General features: G+C 38.4%; 1 protein-coding gene and 1 long non-coding RNA gene across 51 annotated transcripts in view; one reads left to right on the top strand and one right to left on the bottom strand.

Moving 5' to 3' along the window:
* Window positions 1-16626, top strand: part of NRXN3 (neurexin 3) — a 1719470-nt gene that overhangs the window by 1518920 nt on the left and 183924 nt on the right. For all 50 annotated transcript variants that reach the window (XR_010588584.2, XR_010588585.2, XR_010588583.2 and 47 more), the window contains one exon: window positions 6034-6205. Coding sequence is in view for 46 of the 50 variants with exons in the window: in XM_005561918.5 (XP_005561975.3) it covers window positions 6034-6205 (172 nt within the window). In the remaining 4 variants the exon portion in view is untranslated. The remainder of the gene's footprint in view (window positions 1-6033; window positions 6206-16626) is intronic.
* The window catches only part of LOC135972027 (uncharacterized), an 87794-nt gene continuing 81714 nt past the window's right edge, over window positions 10547-16626 (bottom strand). The window contains exons 2-3 of the long non-coding RNA XR_010588587.1: window positions 11369-11437; window positions 10547-10591 (exon numbers count right to left, since the gene is read on the bottom strand). This is a non-coding gene — a long non-coding RNA (uncharacterized lncRNA). The remainder of the gene's footprint in view (window positions 10592-11368; window positions 11438-16626) is intronic.

The raw sequence follows: 16626 nt of genomic DNA on the forward strand, positions 1-16626 counted from the left end.
AATATTGAAAGAGTAGAGACTAATGATCTTCACTGAAAGACAGTTAATAGCCACAAAAAGAGCTCAAATTATGTTCTACTGAATTCAATGTTTTATTCTAAAGAACTTCAATAAAAGCCTTTGTTAGGCAAAGTCAAAATTGTCTGATGAATCAAGTAAGTTGTACCTCATCTTTTTGTATTTTACAGAAACATTTATAAAGCATAGTGAGATGTTTTACCTAAGATTTATTGTACAAAATATGAATATAGTAGCAATTATTTATTTTATCCTATAATACTGAAATTATATTTGGTCTCTCATGGTACAAAAAAGATTCTTATTTTTTAAAATCACAACCACACATTCTAATTCATTATTCATTGATTCACATATCCATTAATTTAACAAACATTTACTGAGCTCATGTTAGGATACTTACATTTAAAATACTCACAATTAGGCTAAGTAGACAGGTAAGTTAGGCATACATAAAATATATCATATGTAACACATATATTTCTGTTATAGAAATAACTAACTCAATTGTAATATGTGAAAGCTGTGACTGTGGAAAATGCATGGATTTTAGAGTCAGACCTGGATTCTATTTTTTCAATAAGTCTCTTATTGTATGAATTCTCTGTTAATCGTAAGAATTTGAACATAATTCTATTATAAAAGTATTTCCTGAGCACCTATTCTGTCCATTTAGTCTGGTTTATGTTGCAGTGACAAAAGCATCAGACGCTTGGTGCTAGAAAGCAACCAAGCTTTGTTTCTCAGCCATCTCCCATGTCCATAACAAGCTGGCTAATATATTGTCATCCTCACTCAATGACCCAGAATGACAAAGAAGCCATGACCAGGAGTTTGCTGGGTGCAATGGTTGACAACAAATAGAACTTTGGTGGGTCTCACACCAGCAATTAAATGCATGGCTCAGGAATGATACTCAATTTATCAGTTAACACTGTTCTCTGGGCCCAGCCCATCACAAGGAGACCCAAAAGGCCTCTCTTACTACAACCCTATAATGGAGGAGAACTGGGAAAATGTGGTAAACAGTGCTACTCATTACTTTCTTTACTAGGAACCAGACTTTGAAATGGATATGGAAGACCTTGCCGTGCCTGGCCCACAGGAGGCATTACATATTTACATACTGTCTTCCTTGTGTTCTTGCCTAGCACTGAACTAACAAATTCGGTAGGAAGCCTAGCAGTTAAGACACTGAGACCTGCTTCCATTGCCCATATCCCTGACATACATTTGAGAATCCCAGTTCTGTTTCTGTCAGCTGCAGTTTTCTAAAATAGCGGATGGTGCATTCCGTCTTCCCCAAGGTAGTCTGGAATGAGTGAAAATAGCCTTCAGGGACATCTTTGTTCCTGAGAATTCTTCTTGCCCCTGAGCATTTCTGCTCCTGGAGTCTGATCCTGGTGTCGGTAGCATCTCTTGGGTCACCTCAGCAACAATAACTGCAGTGTGACTGATTGAGGATAGGGAAGCTGAAGCTGGACTAATTTGGGGAGCCAGGTAGGCTCATAAACCGTTGTTATTGATAAAGAGTGACTTACTGGCTATTTAAAGACAGCTGGTTTCCATACTGTTCAGCTTTTTTCCTGAATGCACTTGAGGATTCTTTGGTAATGTCTTCTGATTTACCACTTGTCTTTGTTTTTAATATCAAGGAAGAATATAGATTGAAGCAATTGTCTTGGTAGCAACTTTAGTGGTGATGACTGTGGAGTTATTAAAATTTATAGTCATGCTGTTTTTGCAGCTACCCTTTGCATTTCTTAGAGAGGCTTATAATATTTGGTTACAAAGAATGTAGAGAGATAGCAACTCAACCCTGCATAAATTTTTTGAATATATGTTCTGTTTGCTAAAATTTACATCTATTTTCATAATATGTCTTGATGACAGTGCCCACCAAGCCAACTAGGCCTTAGCTCATGACACGACTTTCAATTACACTAATGAAGAGAAAGAAGACTGACATTTTTGTGGATCCAAAATTATCCACAGCGACATGCCAGGTGCTTCACATATCTGTGCTCTCCTATAACCCTCACAGCAAGCTTCAGAGGTAACAACTGGCCCCTCTTTCCCTCCACACATCCCTTCATGAAAGAGAAATCAGAAGTAAAATAACCAGACCAGGGTCATAGAGCTTTAAGAGCCATTGCTGTTATTTGAACATTTATTCTATTGAACCAATTAATTTCTCCAAAAATCAGAGTGTTACATCTGATCAAATGATTGGGTGGTTCCTTCTCCTGCTCTGTTTTATCTCATATATTTATGTAATGTTTTATTACTTATAAAGTACCATCATATTATATCATACTTACAACAGCCCTATGAAGTATGTAATGCTGGTATCCTGTCCCTACAGTGTATTATCAAGAAATGGCTTCAGAAAAATCAAGTAATTTGCCCAAGGCCAGTCAGGTCTGACACCAAAGCCAATGCTTTTGTTCCCTTACATCTTCTCTTTTCTAGACACATGAGCCAGCAGAGTTGATTTGCATGGCAGCTGAGCATGATAGATTCAAGCCTGGGCAACTCTATGGGTATTTACCATAAGGCTTCTGTGACTTCTAATGAACTGAAACAAAGCAGTTAGCCACAGATTATAATGCCACTGTGGTCCCATGACAAATGACAAGGAGGTTGCAGTAATGAAATTTTATTACTGTAAATAGACCACATCTGAGGTCTAGCACAGCCACATTTACCACTGTGGGAAACCAAATGAAACACCTGGGGAAGGGTCTCCACTGACTTTGGCAGTGAGCTAACAGGATTAAGAAGATCTCCCAGAAACAGTGATTACAATGGCAAATGTGTGGCACCTAAGATAAGGACCAAATATTTATTCTGGCGAGATTAAATCTTTTCTTTTCCTGAATCTAATATGGATCTTGCAGAAAATCTGCCCAAGAATATATCTTGCTGATCAGCTAATTCACTGAGCCAGAACCATACTTTGCCACTGCTATCACTGAAAAGCTACAGAATGCTGGTTTAAAGGTCTCTATGCTTCCCCTAAAACTGTTTTCCATCCATGATTAATTAGTAACGTACGGGTGAATTGAATTACCAGCAGTCCTTTCCATACATCCAGGATTTATGTACTGGTTTCTCACTGAAGAACAGTGGTGCAATAAACAGCCCACATCTGTGGGGTGGGCAGAGGAGTAATGGTGTCTGCAGTCATGGTTTCTTAACTCCTCTAGTACTTCCATTCTGCTCAGCAGGTTATGGCTCACATTATTACAGCCTTGCTTATTTAGGCATGAGGGTAGTGGGCAGTGACACACACATGCCCTTAGAAATAGAATACCAATTCTCCAAGAGAAAGCAGAAAAGTCACATTGGCATTTCCGAATTCCTTGAAAAATAAGAAGAGAGAATAAAATGGGTAATAGTATTAATTATGGGCATGAAAAATACAAAAAGAACCGATAAGCAGGTTCATTTATCCATGCATCATATTTTAAAGCTAGGTGCTTTTCCTAGTGCAGAGATGTAGATAGTGGTTTCAACAAACAGATTTAAGAAATCATGAGTGTGTTTAGTCACAATTTTGGGAGCTACCTGGAACTCTTTTCCCAGAGAACAGAACATGGGAATTGCAGACATCATTTTATATTGCATGCTATGTAATCAGGGCATGAAGGAAATACTGAGGTCCACCCTGTATCTCTGCATCCTTGAATGCTCACAGCCTGCTTTGGTTGATCATTCTATATTCCTCACTTCTAAGGTCAAGACTCATTGGTGACTTGTCCATTCTTCTTTTATTGGATACAAGATGAATTGACATACTAAGAGATAAATGGAAACTTGAGGAAAGTCTGCAATTTGGGAAAATAAGTGAAGTGTACCAAACTATATATAGAAACCAGTGTCCCTCCCTCCAGAATGCTTAATTTGTTGACCTTAAGTGTAGTAGGTGCTTAATAAATTTTGTATTTGTGTATTTAATGAATACATGAATGAATGAGTAAAATAAATGACTAAAGCTGAGATTCAGCGAAACTCTTTTCTACATCTTGATTTATATGGATTCTGGACTTCTTTTCTCACATTCTTCTTTTTCTCTTCCTCCTCCTCCTGGTTTTTCTCCTTCTCTTCTTTCTCCTTCTTCTTCTTGAATAAAAAAATAGACGATAACAAAGGATCATGAACTAATACTGTGAATCAGTCTTATAGAATGTCAGAATTACTACTGATATGGTTTGGCTGTGTCCCCACCCAAATCTCATCTTGAATTGTAGTTCCCATAATTCCAATGTGTTGTGGGAGGGACCCGGTGGGAGGTAATTGACTCATGTGGGCAGTTACCTCCATGTTGTTATCATGATAGTGAGTGAGTTCTCATGATATCTGATGGTTTTATGAGGGGGTTTTCCTCTTTTGCTCGGCACTTCTCCTTCCTGCTGCCATGTGAAGAAGGAGGTGTTTGCTTTCCAGGCCTCCACAGCCATGCTAAACTACTAAATTTTGTTATCCTTCAATGCCCAACATATTGCCAATAATTTGGAAAGCTAAAGAAATTGAGCAAGATGTCTCCCTTCTCTCCTTACACATGCCTCCAACACCCTGCAATGCTATAATGGCTTTCCGAGAGCTTAAAAGAGGCTGATTATATTTGAACAGTAAGGTTACATTTATTTCATGTCTCATTATGAATACTAGTTCCAACTTTTAGTCATAATGAATTATTAGAGAAGAGTCAGAGTTTTAAAAGCATTATTATGTATGCTTCGTGTTTTAGTGCACTTCCCAGGGGGTTGGTGATATCACCACTACCATCACCATTTGCATCATTATTATCTGTATTAGTCCATTCTCACATTGCTATAAAGAAATACCTGAGAATGAGTAATTTATAAAGAAAAGAGTTTTTAATTGGCTCACAGTTCGGCAGGATGTATAGGAAGCATAGCAGCATCTGCTTCAGGGAGCTTCCAATCATGGCAAATAGGGGAGGAGGAGTCTCACATGACAGGAGCAGGAACAAGAGAGACACAGGGAAGATGCCACACACTTTAAACAACCAGATCTCGTAAGAACTCACTATCACAAGAACAGGACCAAGGGAATGGTACTAAAACATTCATGAGAAATTGTCCCCATGATCTAATCACCTCCCACCAGGCCCCATCTCCAACACTGGGGATTACAACTGAACATGAGATTTGGGTGGGGACTCATCCATACCATATGGTTTCTTCATTGTCATAGTGTTACTCATATCAAGTTCATTGCAATTTCCCTCCTGACAAGTCTTTAGTGGCCACAGAGGTTCTCTTCTGCTCTGTTGCATAAGCTCTGGTCTTGAATATATGTCTCTTTGGATTAATCTGAGGAGTAGGGCTACTATGGGAAGCATGGCAGCCATCTAATTCTGAAAATTCTAGGTCAGTTTCACTGGCCTCTATTGGGGTTACCTTTTCTATGTGGTTTGGAACTGCAGAACCATTATGTGCATGTGTATGTATGTGTGTGTGTGTGTGTGTGTGTGTGTGTGTGTGTGTGTGTGTATACATATATCCAGCTCCTCTGACATTGGCTCCTAACCATTCTGTACCCCTTCCCTTTGCCTTGATTGCATGAAAGTATGCTGACAAGTTCATACATATTTCCACTTTAATTGTAAATCTGAAGTGATAAATGATTTAAGGTCTGGTGTCTTAGTGTCCTCTCTTAGTAAACAGGCCTAATTCATCTCACAGAAACAAACTTTGCATTGTCATGGCATAGCTACTAGGTAGTTCCAGGCCTGATATGCATTGAGGGGAATTGAATGATGTAACCTGTGCAGTACAGCCTGGGAGAGCAATTTGGGTGGTTTATGCCATTGGTTTTTATGCTTAGGATGAAAACTCATGGAGAAATATAGAATACTATTATTATCTTCATGCTGACAGCTCCCTCTGGGCACCTACAGGTTCATTGCTGGTTGGAGGATCAAATTTAAAGGGAGATAACTTCGTGGTTGGTGATAACTATGCCTTTTGTGTTTCTTTATTATAGGAACAGGGGAAAATTGGAGTTGTCTTCAATATTGGCACAGTCGACATCTCCATCAAAGAGGAGAGAACCCCTGTAAATGACGGCAAATACCATGTGGTACGCTTCACCAGGAACGGCGGCAACGCCACGCTGCAAGTGGACAACTGGCCAGTGAATGAACATTATCCTACAGGTACATGTTGCTCGCTCAATGGTCCTACTCTTTTTGACGCTCCCATTCTCACTTTTCAATGGTGATTTTTCTCATGACTATCACCAAATTCTAAAACACTGAGTGAAGTACACATTCATGATTTTTTTGGTATCAGAAGATAAGTTATCTCTTTAGGACTTGATCCAGTATAGGGAGCTTCTGGAGACTTTACCAACTATGCACTGGACACTTTTTGTCAACCTTTGACTGATACAGCCTGACTGGCTCATACCAAAGACAGTTACCGTAGATTTTGCAGGGCCTGTAGATGAGGAGCAGTGAAGGGAAGGATCATCTCTATCATGAGCTAGTGTCGATAATCATAAGATGCTCCATTTGAGACTCAGACTTTGTGGTGCCATTTAGTTGGGTGCGGTTGAAGGTGCAGATGCCAGAGAGAGACTCTAAAAGGACATTTACTGAACTTGAAGACACAGATCAAGTCATGGTAACAGTGAGAGAAAATCTTAAGGGTGGAATTGTATTCATTTGGTGGACTTTGCTAGTTTTTATTTTCTCACTTACCCTAAGCCTGCCTTGATATTCAAAGGGTGGTCCTAGTAGTCATTTTAATAGCAAGCATGCTGGTGTGGCAGGAAAAGGGGTTAATCATCTGTTTAAATTTTACAGTCAAGAAACATTCAGCAACAAATTCCCAGAGCCAGATGGCTGGATCAAGGACAATGGGAGAAGAGGTTGCCTTCCTTAAAAGAGATCATTCAAATAATCCCTCAGCTTTCCCTCTTGCCTCTCACTTCTCCCAGGAAAAGTCCTGAGTGCTGATCGTAAAAGCGCCAGGAATGGAAGGGACAATCTTCAGCAAAGGGCCGTTGCTCCACAATTGCACAGTCACCTGATGGATGCAAGAGAATAGTCAGAATATTAACACTTCTCACTAATGTGGGCATGAAGTGATGTGCAACTCTCTATCCTACACACCAAACTCCCTACAATGTTCTCACCACGTTTCTCGAACTTCCTTTACAGTGAGGTGGGCACAATAACAAGGAAGCCTGAAGCACATTTTCACACATCTAAAAGCCATTAGCTAATCCTGGTTATGCTTGTGAGAAATATACAAAGTAAATTGCCTATTTGTAGGCTAAGACTTTTGAATGGTTTGAAGGCTGTGATTGTATCTCCACACCTAACTCAGCATTAATTTTCTTATTTAAAAGCCTATCAGAAGTATCTGCGCTGTTGGGTTGTTCCCTAATAGCTAGAGTCCTGCTATATCTGTTTAAGAATTGTAAGAGCATCTGGAAACAGCATGCAAGACCCCCAAGGTACTGAGGCAAAAAGCTCCACCCACTATTGATTTGCCATCTCAGTTTGCATAAAACAGCCAGCTCAGCCATTGCTGGGGGGGGTCACAGAACTTGTTAGATCAGCCATTGCTGGGGGTCTCAGAATTTCTTAGATTAAGGCATGAAAATGCCCTTATGAGGTTATCTTTGAGTATTTAAAGAAAGCCAAAGTTATTAACAGCTTCTATGAATTTTTATCATTCAAATTCACTACACACTAATAGACTTAATTTTTAAATGCTTCTTCCTTAATCCCTGATGGATGGGGGAGAGGGTGAAAGGAATAAAAACAGCCCAAATCTTAAAAGCTGTTCATAGGCTCATAGAAAAAAATCAGTCTCTCTCTCCATATGTGTTATCATTGGCCTTGCTAGTGCTGCTGAAGGGTTTGTTGTGTTTCTATTAGGAATTTCAAAGATTTCTAAATTGATGTTAACCACTTGCCTTGAGCCAATATAGAATCTACAAGTTTGCTGCCACCAATGAGAAGGCTCTTTAATGGTCATTTTAAAGCCACAGCTATGTTAAGAAAACCGGAGACTCTTGCTGTGCGCCTATCTTTTTGTGTCTTTAGTTCCAAATTATGGGTTGCTTCCTATATGTTTTCAAAACAGAATAAACCTTTCTTTAATAGCATTGCTTCCTCCTGAAAACTATTATTATAGTTAGAAACTGTTATTTAGTAACAATATGTGTTATTATTACAGGACAGGGTACAGTATAGCATTTCTAAGTATGGGCCTTGGAGTCAACTGGCTAGAGTTGGGATCTTGGTTTCATCACCTGTGAGTCTAAGGCAGTTGGATTAAGACCTTGAAATGTCCTAAGCATTGAAATATTTGGTGCCTCTCCCCACATGTAATTCAAAATACAGTAACACTGAACCATAAAATAAGTGTAAGAATTTCTAAGAGGTTTTATTTTTCTCCTCTGATGACTTCTGTAATGCTTTACAAAATATATTAGATTCTGTCTTCGCAAATTCTCATTTTGTACTTTCTCTGTTTTGTTGTTCTTTAAGAAGATGTCCATTCTTCTCCTTGAGCCTGTTTCCTAGTCTGGATAACCAGGGTAATGATAATACCTGGTAAATGTGAAGATTAAGTGAGTTAGCTACATGTATAATGCTGGGCCAATTAAATCAATCCTCAATAAATGTTAGCTGTGAGATTTACCAAACATTTGGCTAGCATTTTAAATTAGGACATATTTTTGAATACAAATTTCTTCATTTTGATGGTAAAATACCCTATAAATTGGATAGAGTAGATGCTTTTTATTCTCCATTTCAAATAAAAACAGAGACCCAAGGAGGTGCTATGCCCTTCCTAAGGTCACACAGCAAGTAAAGGAAGAACTAGGACCAGATTTTTCTGTCTCCAATTGGGCACAATTTTCACTATTGCTCCCCAGAGAATTGGGGGATGTTCTGAAAAACACATAGCTAGTAATGAGCATTTTTTCTTCTTGTGTCATCTTAGATTTATTTCTTTCTTTAAAGAAGTGTCATATCTCAAAGGTCACTTCCAATGATCACACAAAAGTGGCTATTGTGAGATGTGGAGTTCAAAATTCTCATTTAAAAGTTTTATTGGCACCAGTGACCCCAAGCTGTCCTCCTTACAGCAATAGCAATGTGCTCCCATGAAGCAGTTAAAAGAATACTGAGTATTTAAAGGAGCTATCCCCTTACCTTGCTGCCTCGATTAAAAAGTTGTGTGATATACTAGATTGAGTTTTATGTTCCACTCTGCCGAGACTTCCTAGGAGCAGCTCACTTTTTGAGTCTTGGATACCTTATTTTCTCTCCTGTCTGCTTCCCTGTGCTATTAAAAGGATCAATTTAACTATTAATAATTTAAAATATCATGAGAATAATCTGGCAATGTTTATTTTAAATCATAAGATCAAAATGCCCGGTGTCTGGCCATCAAACAACCAAGCCATCAATCTGGCGAGGCAGTGTTGACACAGTTTCTACAAAAATGTGTCGTCTTGTTTCTAAAGTCATTCTAATCGATAACAGTAGGTTTAGAAATCATCAAGGGTTTAGTCTCACTACTCACTTATTACTAATGTTTAAACAGTAAAGACATACAGAGTAGCTCCTATGGAAGATTTACGTAAGTTATCTCACTTGGAGACCATGCTCTCGGGGAATTGTTCCTGCCTACCAGGTCTGAATGAGTCAGCTGTGCACCAGGATGAATGGGTCATGTCCACAATCTTCTCATGGGCATTTATGGGGCTCTACTGAAACATCCCACCGTGAAATATTTAGAACCCAGCTGGGCACAGGGCATGTAGCATTGGCTCTTTGTGAATCAGGGAGGATACAGAATGAAAATAGTTCTATAGCAATCCGAATCTTATATCATTAAATTCTGGGAGATAGAACTCAAAAGCAACTTCTTTCTTTGAACCTGAAAATAGAAAAGCTAAGAAACAGGAGAGTGAAATAAAAGAAGACTCAGCCCGGAGCTATCATCCAGGCACTGACAAATGTCCCTTATAAAGTCTCTGATTGTTGTCCCTATACAATGCGGTGGTAGGAACAAGGGAGGGGAGGTGAAAGGTGACTTGAGTATGAGGAATTAATTTTAGCCACAGCTCTAGGCCCCCTGGAAGGCTGAGCTGACTGGGATTGTTGAATATCTTCTCTCTGCTGTGAGTGGGTGGCCGGTGGTACTGTCACTGCTGTAAGACCCCTGAGCATGGTCCAGTAAAGGTTTTTCCGGTCCTATCTAGGCTTCCTGGGAAATGCAGACTGATATGCAGCTTCAATCTTTGCATGCCAGGGGGTGCTGAGGAGGGCAGGGTCTCAAGTAGCTTTTTTCTTGATATTGCATACCAACTCAGTTGAAGTGCTTTTCACAGAATTCCTCTTCTTCAGTCTTTAATATGCACACGAATGACCTATGTTTAAATCCTATTTGACCATCCAACTTAGAACATGAAAGAGGTAAAAGTTATAGGGATTGAAAGAGAAAACATTATAGTACTTACTGATGATCAAAATACCTTCATATACGTTATTACATTTGAGCCTCACTCCATCCTGTGAAGGACAGGGTTTGGTATTATTACTCCTGCCATACCCATTTTAAGGTTACATTATTAAGGCTCAGAAAGGCTAAATAAATTTCCCAGTGTCACACAGCTTAAGGAGCAGAGCCAACACTTTTCTATCCTGATCCTCGGACTGCACAACTTCAAACTTTCTGCTCACTTTCCTATTGCTCAGAGCCATGATTTTATTAATAATGACAGTATTTCTTCTTGTAAAAACATATTCTCAAATGGAAATCTCTGCCTGGAGTTGTCTAGTTAGTAAGGTCTTTCAACCTATTGACATTTGGGACTGGACACATCTTTGCTGTTGGTGTGTAAGGGAGGGGGAGTGGTACTGTTTTGCACATTGTAGGATGTTTAGCAGCATCCATGACTTTTACCCCCCTGGATGCCACTATCATGTTTCCACAAGTGCCAAATACCCTCTGGGCACCAAAATCACCCCCATTTCAGAGCCGCTGACTTAGAGAAAGTTTGCAATATATTTTGTTGTAAATGCTCATCATGTTTTTGTAATTTAGACAGTATACATGGGTATAAGAAAGATTTTTTTTTTTTTTGTCCACATCTCATCCTAAATTATTGAGACTTTAAAGGATTAAAAACAAGTCTATGTACTTGACATGATGCTGAAATTTCTCAGGCCTTGGGTTTTCATTAATTCCTAGCCAGGAGGTTTTCTTTCCTTTTCTTTATGTCTTTGCCTGCAAACATTTGAGGCCTTGCCAGATTTGAAGCATGCATTAAAACAAGCCCCATCTACCTGCTCATTCATCCGTTCAGGACTAGCGTTGCTTTCAGTTCAACGGGGAAAAACAGGGAGAGCAGAGTCCTGCAGAGGGAATAAGAAGTATAAATACAATCAAGAGGGAAAGCCATATTTGAACAAGGCTTCAGGACTACAGAGATATAAGGGAAATTAGAGAAAGCCTCACTTAATGAATGTGTTTGAACACTGTGAGGAACATTTTAAAACCATCTTATAAATAAGTTGCTCCAACATTCAGTCACAAAATATATCAATTAATCACTCAAACTAGTGTATCCTGAATATTCGCACTGCTAAATAGTCATCCTTTCCAATTTGTCAGAAATGAATTAGGATTCACATGTTTGTGAGTTTCTATTTCCAAAGGAATTTCCACATTATACAGTTTGTCTTTGGTTAACAAAAATGTTTTAAAAGAATGTTTTCAATAGGTACTTATATATACATATTTATGTAAAGTAATGGTCTGCAACCTGGCTGAAATTGAGAATCCCCTGGGAAGCTTAAGAAATTGTCAGTGCTTGGGCACTGGTCTCAGGTCATCTAATTTAACTGCTCTGGAGTGTGGTCCATGGATCAGCAGCATCAGCTTCCCCCGGGAGCTTGTTAAAAATGCACACTCTCAGGCGCCACCCCATACCTGCAAAATCAGAATCTGCATTTTAACAAGATCCCCAAGTGCTATGGGTACATTGTAAATTGAGAAACATTGGTCCAGGCATTGTTTTTTTGTTTGTTTTTTGTTTTTCTAACAAAATCTCCTAAGGTGATTCTCTATGTAGCTAAGTTTGACATTCACTGATATGTAGAAGCTAAAAATATGCCTTTTTTTCTTCTTTCAGACTGACTAGCGGTACTATTCAATATGGTAGCCACTAACCATAGGTTGCTATTGAGCTGTGTGGCTGGTATGATGGAGATTCTGAAATTTTTGTTTTATTATGTAATTATTATGTCCTAGGCACTGAAGGCTTTACATACATTTCTCATTCAATCCTCACTCCAATACTATGAGGCTGTAGGTTAGAGGCTAGTATTAGCCAGTGCAGGGCTACAATATACCATCATCTTTTATTTCCTTTTATGTGTTGTCTATCATGCAAATGATGGGCATTTACCTTCATGTACCTTCTGAACTCATCTAATCAGTTTTGATATTATACAATCACAGCGATAACAACTCTACGCTATCCAAGCAGCTTTTGGAGAGGCATTAGAGGGTGATGATGAAGCATACCAGTTTTGGAGTCAGACTTTCTGGGTGTAACCAAGGGCCCCTGGCCCTATCACTTGCCAGCTCACCCACAACCTTGAGAAGGTTCCCATTGTCGAGAAGTTTCTCTATGCTTTGATCTCCATGATCACATATATGCATTTTCTCCCATTATAAACCAAGTGAATGCTCAGATTGACATTACTATAGGACACTTCACAAAAAAAAGAAAGTACTGGCTAGAGGTATGTTTCCTAAACACACATGACAAACTACCCTTTCTTAAGCTATATTTGTATGCCCTGACAGCATGGCTATGGTGCAAATCTGTCAACAAGCTTGACCCTAAGAAGCCTGTTACATAACCTATAAAATGGGGATTGTGTTCATTGTTCTGTCTTAGAAAGTGGAAAGTTCTTTGAATACCTTAAAGCATTGCATGAATAATAATTGTAGCTGCAGGTGTTTTGTCTGGATTATCTACCACCTGTATACATTTTAGGACCTTTTTTTTTTTATCTTAAGAAGACTTTCTACACCAAGGTTTACTTATGAAAGGTGAGAATAGGGGACTAAGAAATTTTGCATCTTGCTTTCTTATCCTTCATGGAGAATTCCACAATAGTAGAAATGGTTCCAAAGTGAGGGACATGTGCACTGAATAAACACCCTGTCCCAGAGGTGTAGAAAGTGGCACATTGTGCCATTCACCAGCTCTCAGCCAAACTCACCCCGGTGGTGATGGCTGCCATTTGCCGAATATTTATGACATACTCCCCACTTCATGGGCGGTATCCTACTGAGTCTTGAAACCACCCGTTAGGACAGTGTTGGGCTTATTCCCATTTTTTAAGATTAGGAACAGTCTATGGGAGGGTAGCTTAGTTTGGGAAATGCTGGTATTCAACCCAGGACCATCTGACTTAAGAGTCTTAACGTTTAATCACACTCTGCTCCTTCCCTAGATTCTCGTAAACACCCTGGAACAGCTGCATATCCTAGAAATTCTGGGTTTAACTCAAATCTTGACAATTTAGAATTTTTCTCTCAAGTTAAATTAAAGAATTCTCCCCTCAAGTGAAATCTCTAATTTCTGCCCAGTCTAGAAGTCAGTATTTCCTTGGGCACCTATACACATTTGGCTTTATCTATATCATCGATGTGGCCTCTGGAAGCCTTGTCAGCCTCTTTCTTTTTGTGATCTTGTTTTACCTTCTAGCGCCATATCTATGCAAAAAAGAAAGAACTTTTAAATGAAGGTTTGTTTTGCCATTTAATAGTCTTGCTTGGGGAGTGAGAGAGTGGCAAGAAGTTGCTTAGTATTTTTTTTTTAATTTAATTTTTGTTTTATCAAGGAAACCTCCTTTCTTTGTGAATTCTCAGCCACAAGATAGTCTTGTATCTTATAAGTTAAATACAATTACTGCTATCAAACCTAGATACTTTTTCTCTCTCCCATAAATGTCTCTAAGAAGCTGATAAGCATTTCAAGGCAAACTGAAGCTTGGACTAATGCTAAAATCAAACATAACCACCCAGCAGACAAAGAGACCAGATAGAAATATATAAAATATTTATATAAAACATGTGAGGTGGTGGGAACACATGGACACAGGGCACATAGAAACTTGCCCCCAAAACATTAAGTTAATACATAGCTCAAGGTTATTTATGAAGGAATTAACATACACAAAGGAGCTTTTTATAATTGTGAGGATTTACATCAGATAATAACAAACTAAAGGTATTATTTATGTATAATTCACTTGTAAGCAGGGCAATGCTTTTGGTCTACAGGTCTGTTGAGCAAAAGAATAATTTTGCTGAAACCTTCTGTAGGACTTTATAGGATGCACATTTGAGTCTGGGTCCTGGTTTACATTTTCCCCATTTTTAGTAGACTATCTTGGGATTTAAAGAAGTTGGAATTTTAAAAATTAGAAAGCACATCATATTTTGCCATATGTTAAATATTATAAATATTATAATCTAGGGACTCAGTAAAATGCATAATTACAAATTTGAGGGTCACTTCTAGGTACGATTTAACTAGGAACATAAGATGAATTTCTTGATTTCCATCCATAATGAATCTATTTTTATTGAATAATATCCTTGAAATAATACTTTCAAGATTAGAAATACAGTGTCATCACACTTTATAGGATTTTAAAATTATACTTATTTGAAATAGTATGACATAAATAAAAACATTAATAACATCTCCCTCTATGTGAGGCATCAGTGACAACATATATTCTTCTGAATTAAAACAATCATCAAACATTGCATAATTTCAAAGCTGGTTAGTGAATTACAAGTCTTGTTTTCCCTATTATCACATGGAAGCTCTAGTTTAAGTAGTTAATACAAATTCTGGCCTGCAGAAGTTGTCTTTAATTATGAAAACTTAGAATTATTATCCCAGCCATAAAATACAATTACCCTGTAATGTTTTTCCTCTGCCCCAGAGCTGGCTGAACACCAAGTGTCCTACCACCCGTGTAAGAGCATAGTTTAGTTTTATTTATAGGAAAAGTTTCCAAGTTCCAGTCTCTTCAATTTAAATTTTTCACAAGGTTGCAGAGCCTCTCTAGTTATTTAAAGTCTAAAGAGAACACTGAGCTTCTTTGAGAAAGGTGGTACATAAATATCCAATAATAATAATATATATTCACATACAGTATGTCATTTATACTTCTATAAAGCAGAGAAGGTAATGAAAGGTTCTCTATACTATAAATCACTCAATCGATTGTAATCATATTGCAGCTCATCTCAAAGAGATAAAGACCTTCCACTCCTCTAAAATCCCTGTCAATATCCCAGCAGGCTGAAGAGAGAGGAAAGGAGGTCAGAAGAGGAAGGAGGGAATGAGTCAAGGACAAAGAGGCACTTTTAGTCTTCAGTTCATGGAGTTAACATGAATTTGATTGGATTCCCAGTGAAATTTGCAGTTTTCTCCATAAGATGCATTTCTTTTCCACATGGTACTTTTACAGCCTTTCAGTAAGCCCCTGATGCTCTGTGTTGATCTTGATGGCATAGTTTACTAAGTGCCAAATGTAGATATATAGTACTGCGTAAGAAGACTTAGGGACTAAGTTTATAAGTAGCAAATGTCAATTCAACAGAAGTTAAATGCTGAAGTGTATATCAAACAATAGAAGTGAATTGACCATGGGCTAGCAAAAAAATTATATTGTACTTTCAAATGGCAGAAACAGTGTGAAAGCCTTTTTACTAACTGCCATTGCCTTTAACATAGTAGAAGTATTCCCCTATCCTCATCACCGGGGCAGCTCTGAGTGGAGCCACTTCTTTATGCATTTATTCATTCACCTTCATTCACTATTCAACAAATATTTGTTCCACATCTACTTTATATGTGAATTCATTCTAGGTTATGGGTATATGGTGAAAAATTAAACACAGCTCCTGACCTCAAGGATCCTCAAGTGTAGTTGAAGAGAAATACAAGTACCCAAGGAAGACATTTTAATACCTAAATTTTATTGAGCAGTTATTAATTGCCAGGTAGGGTACTGGGTTCTTGCATTAAGTCTTCGCAGTAGCCCTAAGGGGTAGATATTACTGTTATCATCATTTCACAAATGAGAATCTGGAGCTTCTCCCAGGGTCAAGCTAGCACATGAATACCTGGAACTGAAGCCTATATGTCTTGGAGGGCAAACCCAAAGCTCCCATACACTGCACTATCTTGAACCTACAATTCCACAAAGTGAAAGAAGGTGCTACTATTGAGGTGAGATCCAAGTTCAGTAGCAGGCACACATAAATGCCTGATGGAGCCTGAAGACCAGACAGGGGCTAGTGTGGAATATAATTTGGGATGTGACCTTGAATTATCTGGAACAATGCCAATAAGCTATGCTCCCCAATCTAGTGTGAAAGATGACATGACAACATATGCCTTTCACACTGAGGAAATTAATGGTCATGATATTATTTCTTTTACTTAAAATTTTTTTTTACAGTTTTATTGAGGGATGATTGATAGGCAAAAAATGCTGCACAT

The sequence above is a fragment of the Macaca fascicularis genome, chromosome 7 (assembly GCF_037993035.2).
Source record: "Macaca fascicularis isolate 582-1 chromosome 7, T2T-MFA8v1.1".
NCBI classification, from domain to species: Eukaryota; Metazoa; Chordata; class Mammalia; order Primates; family Cercopithecidae; genus Macaca; species Macaca fascicularis.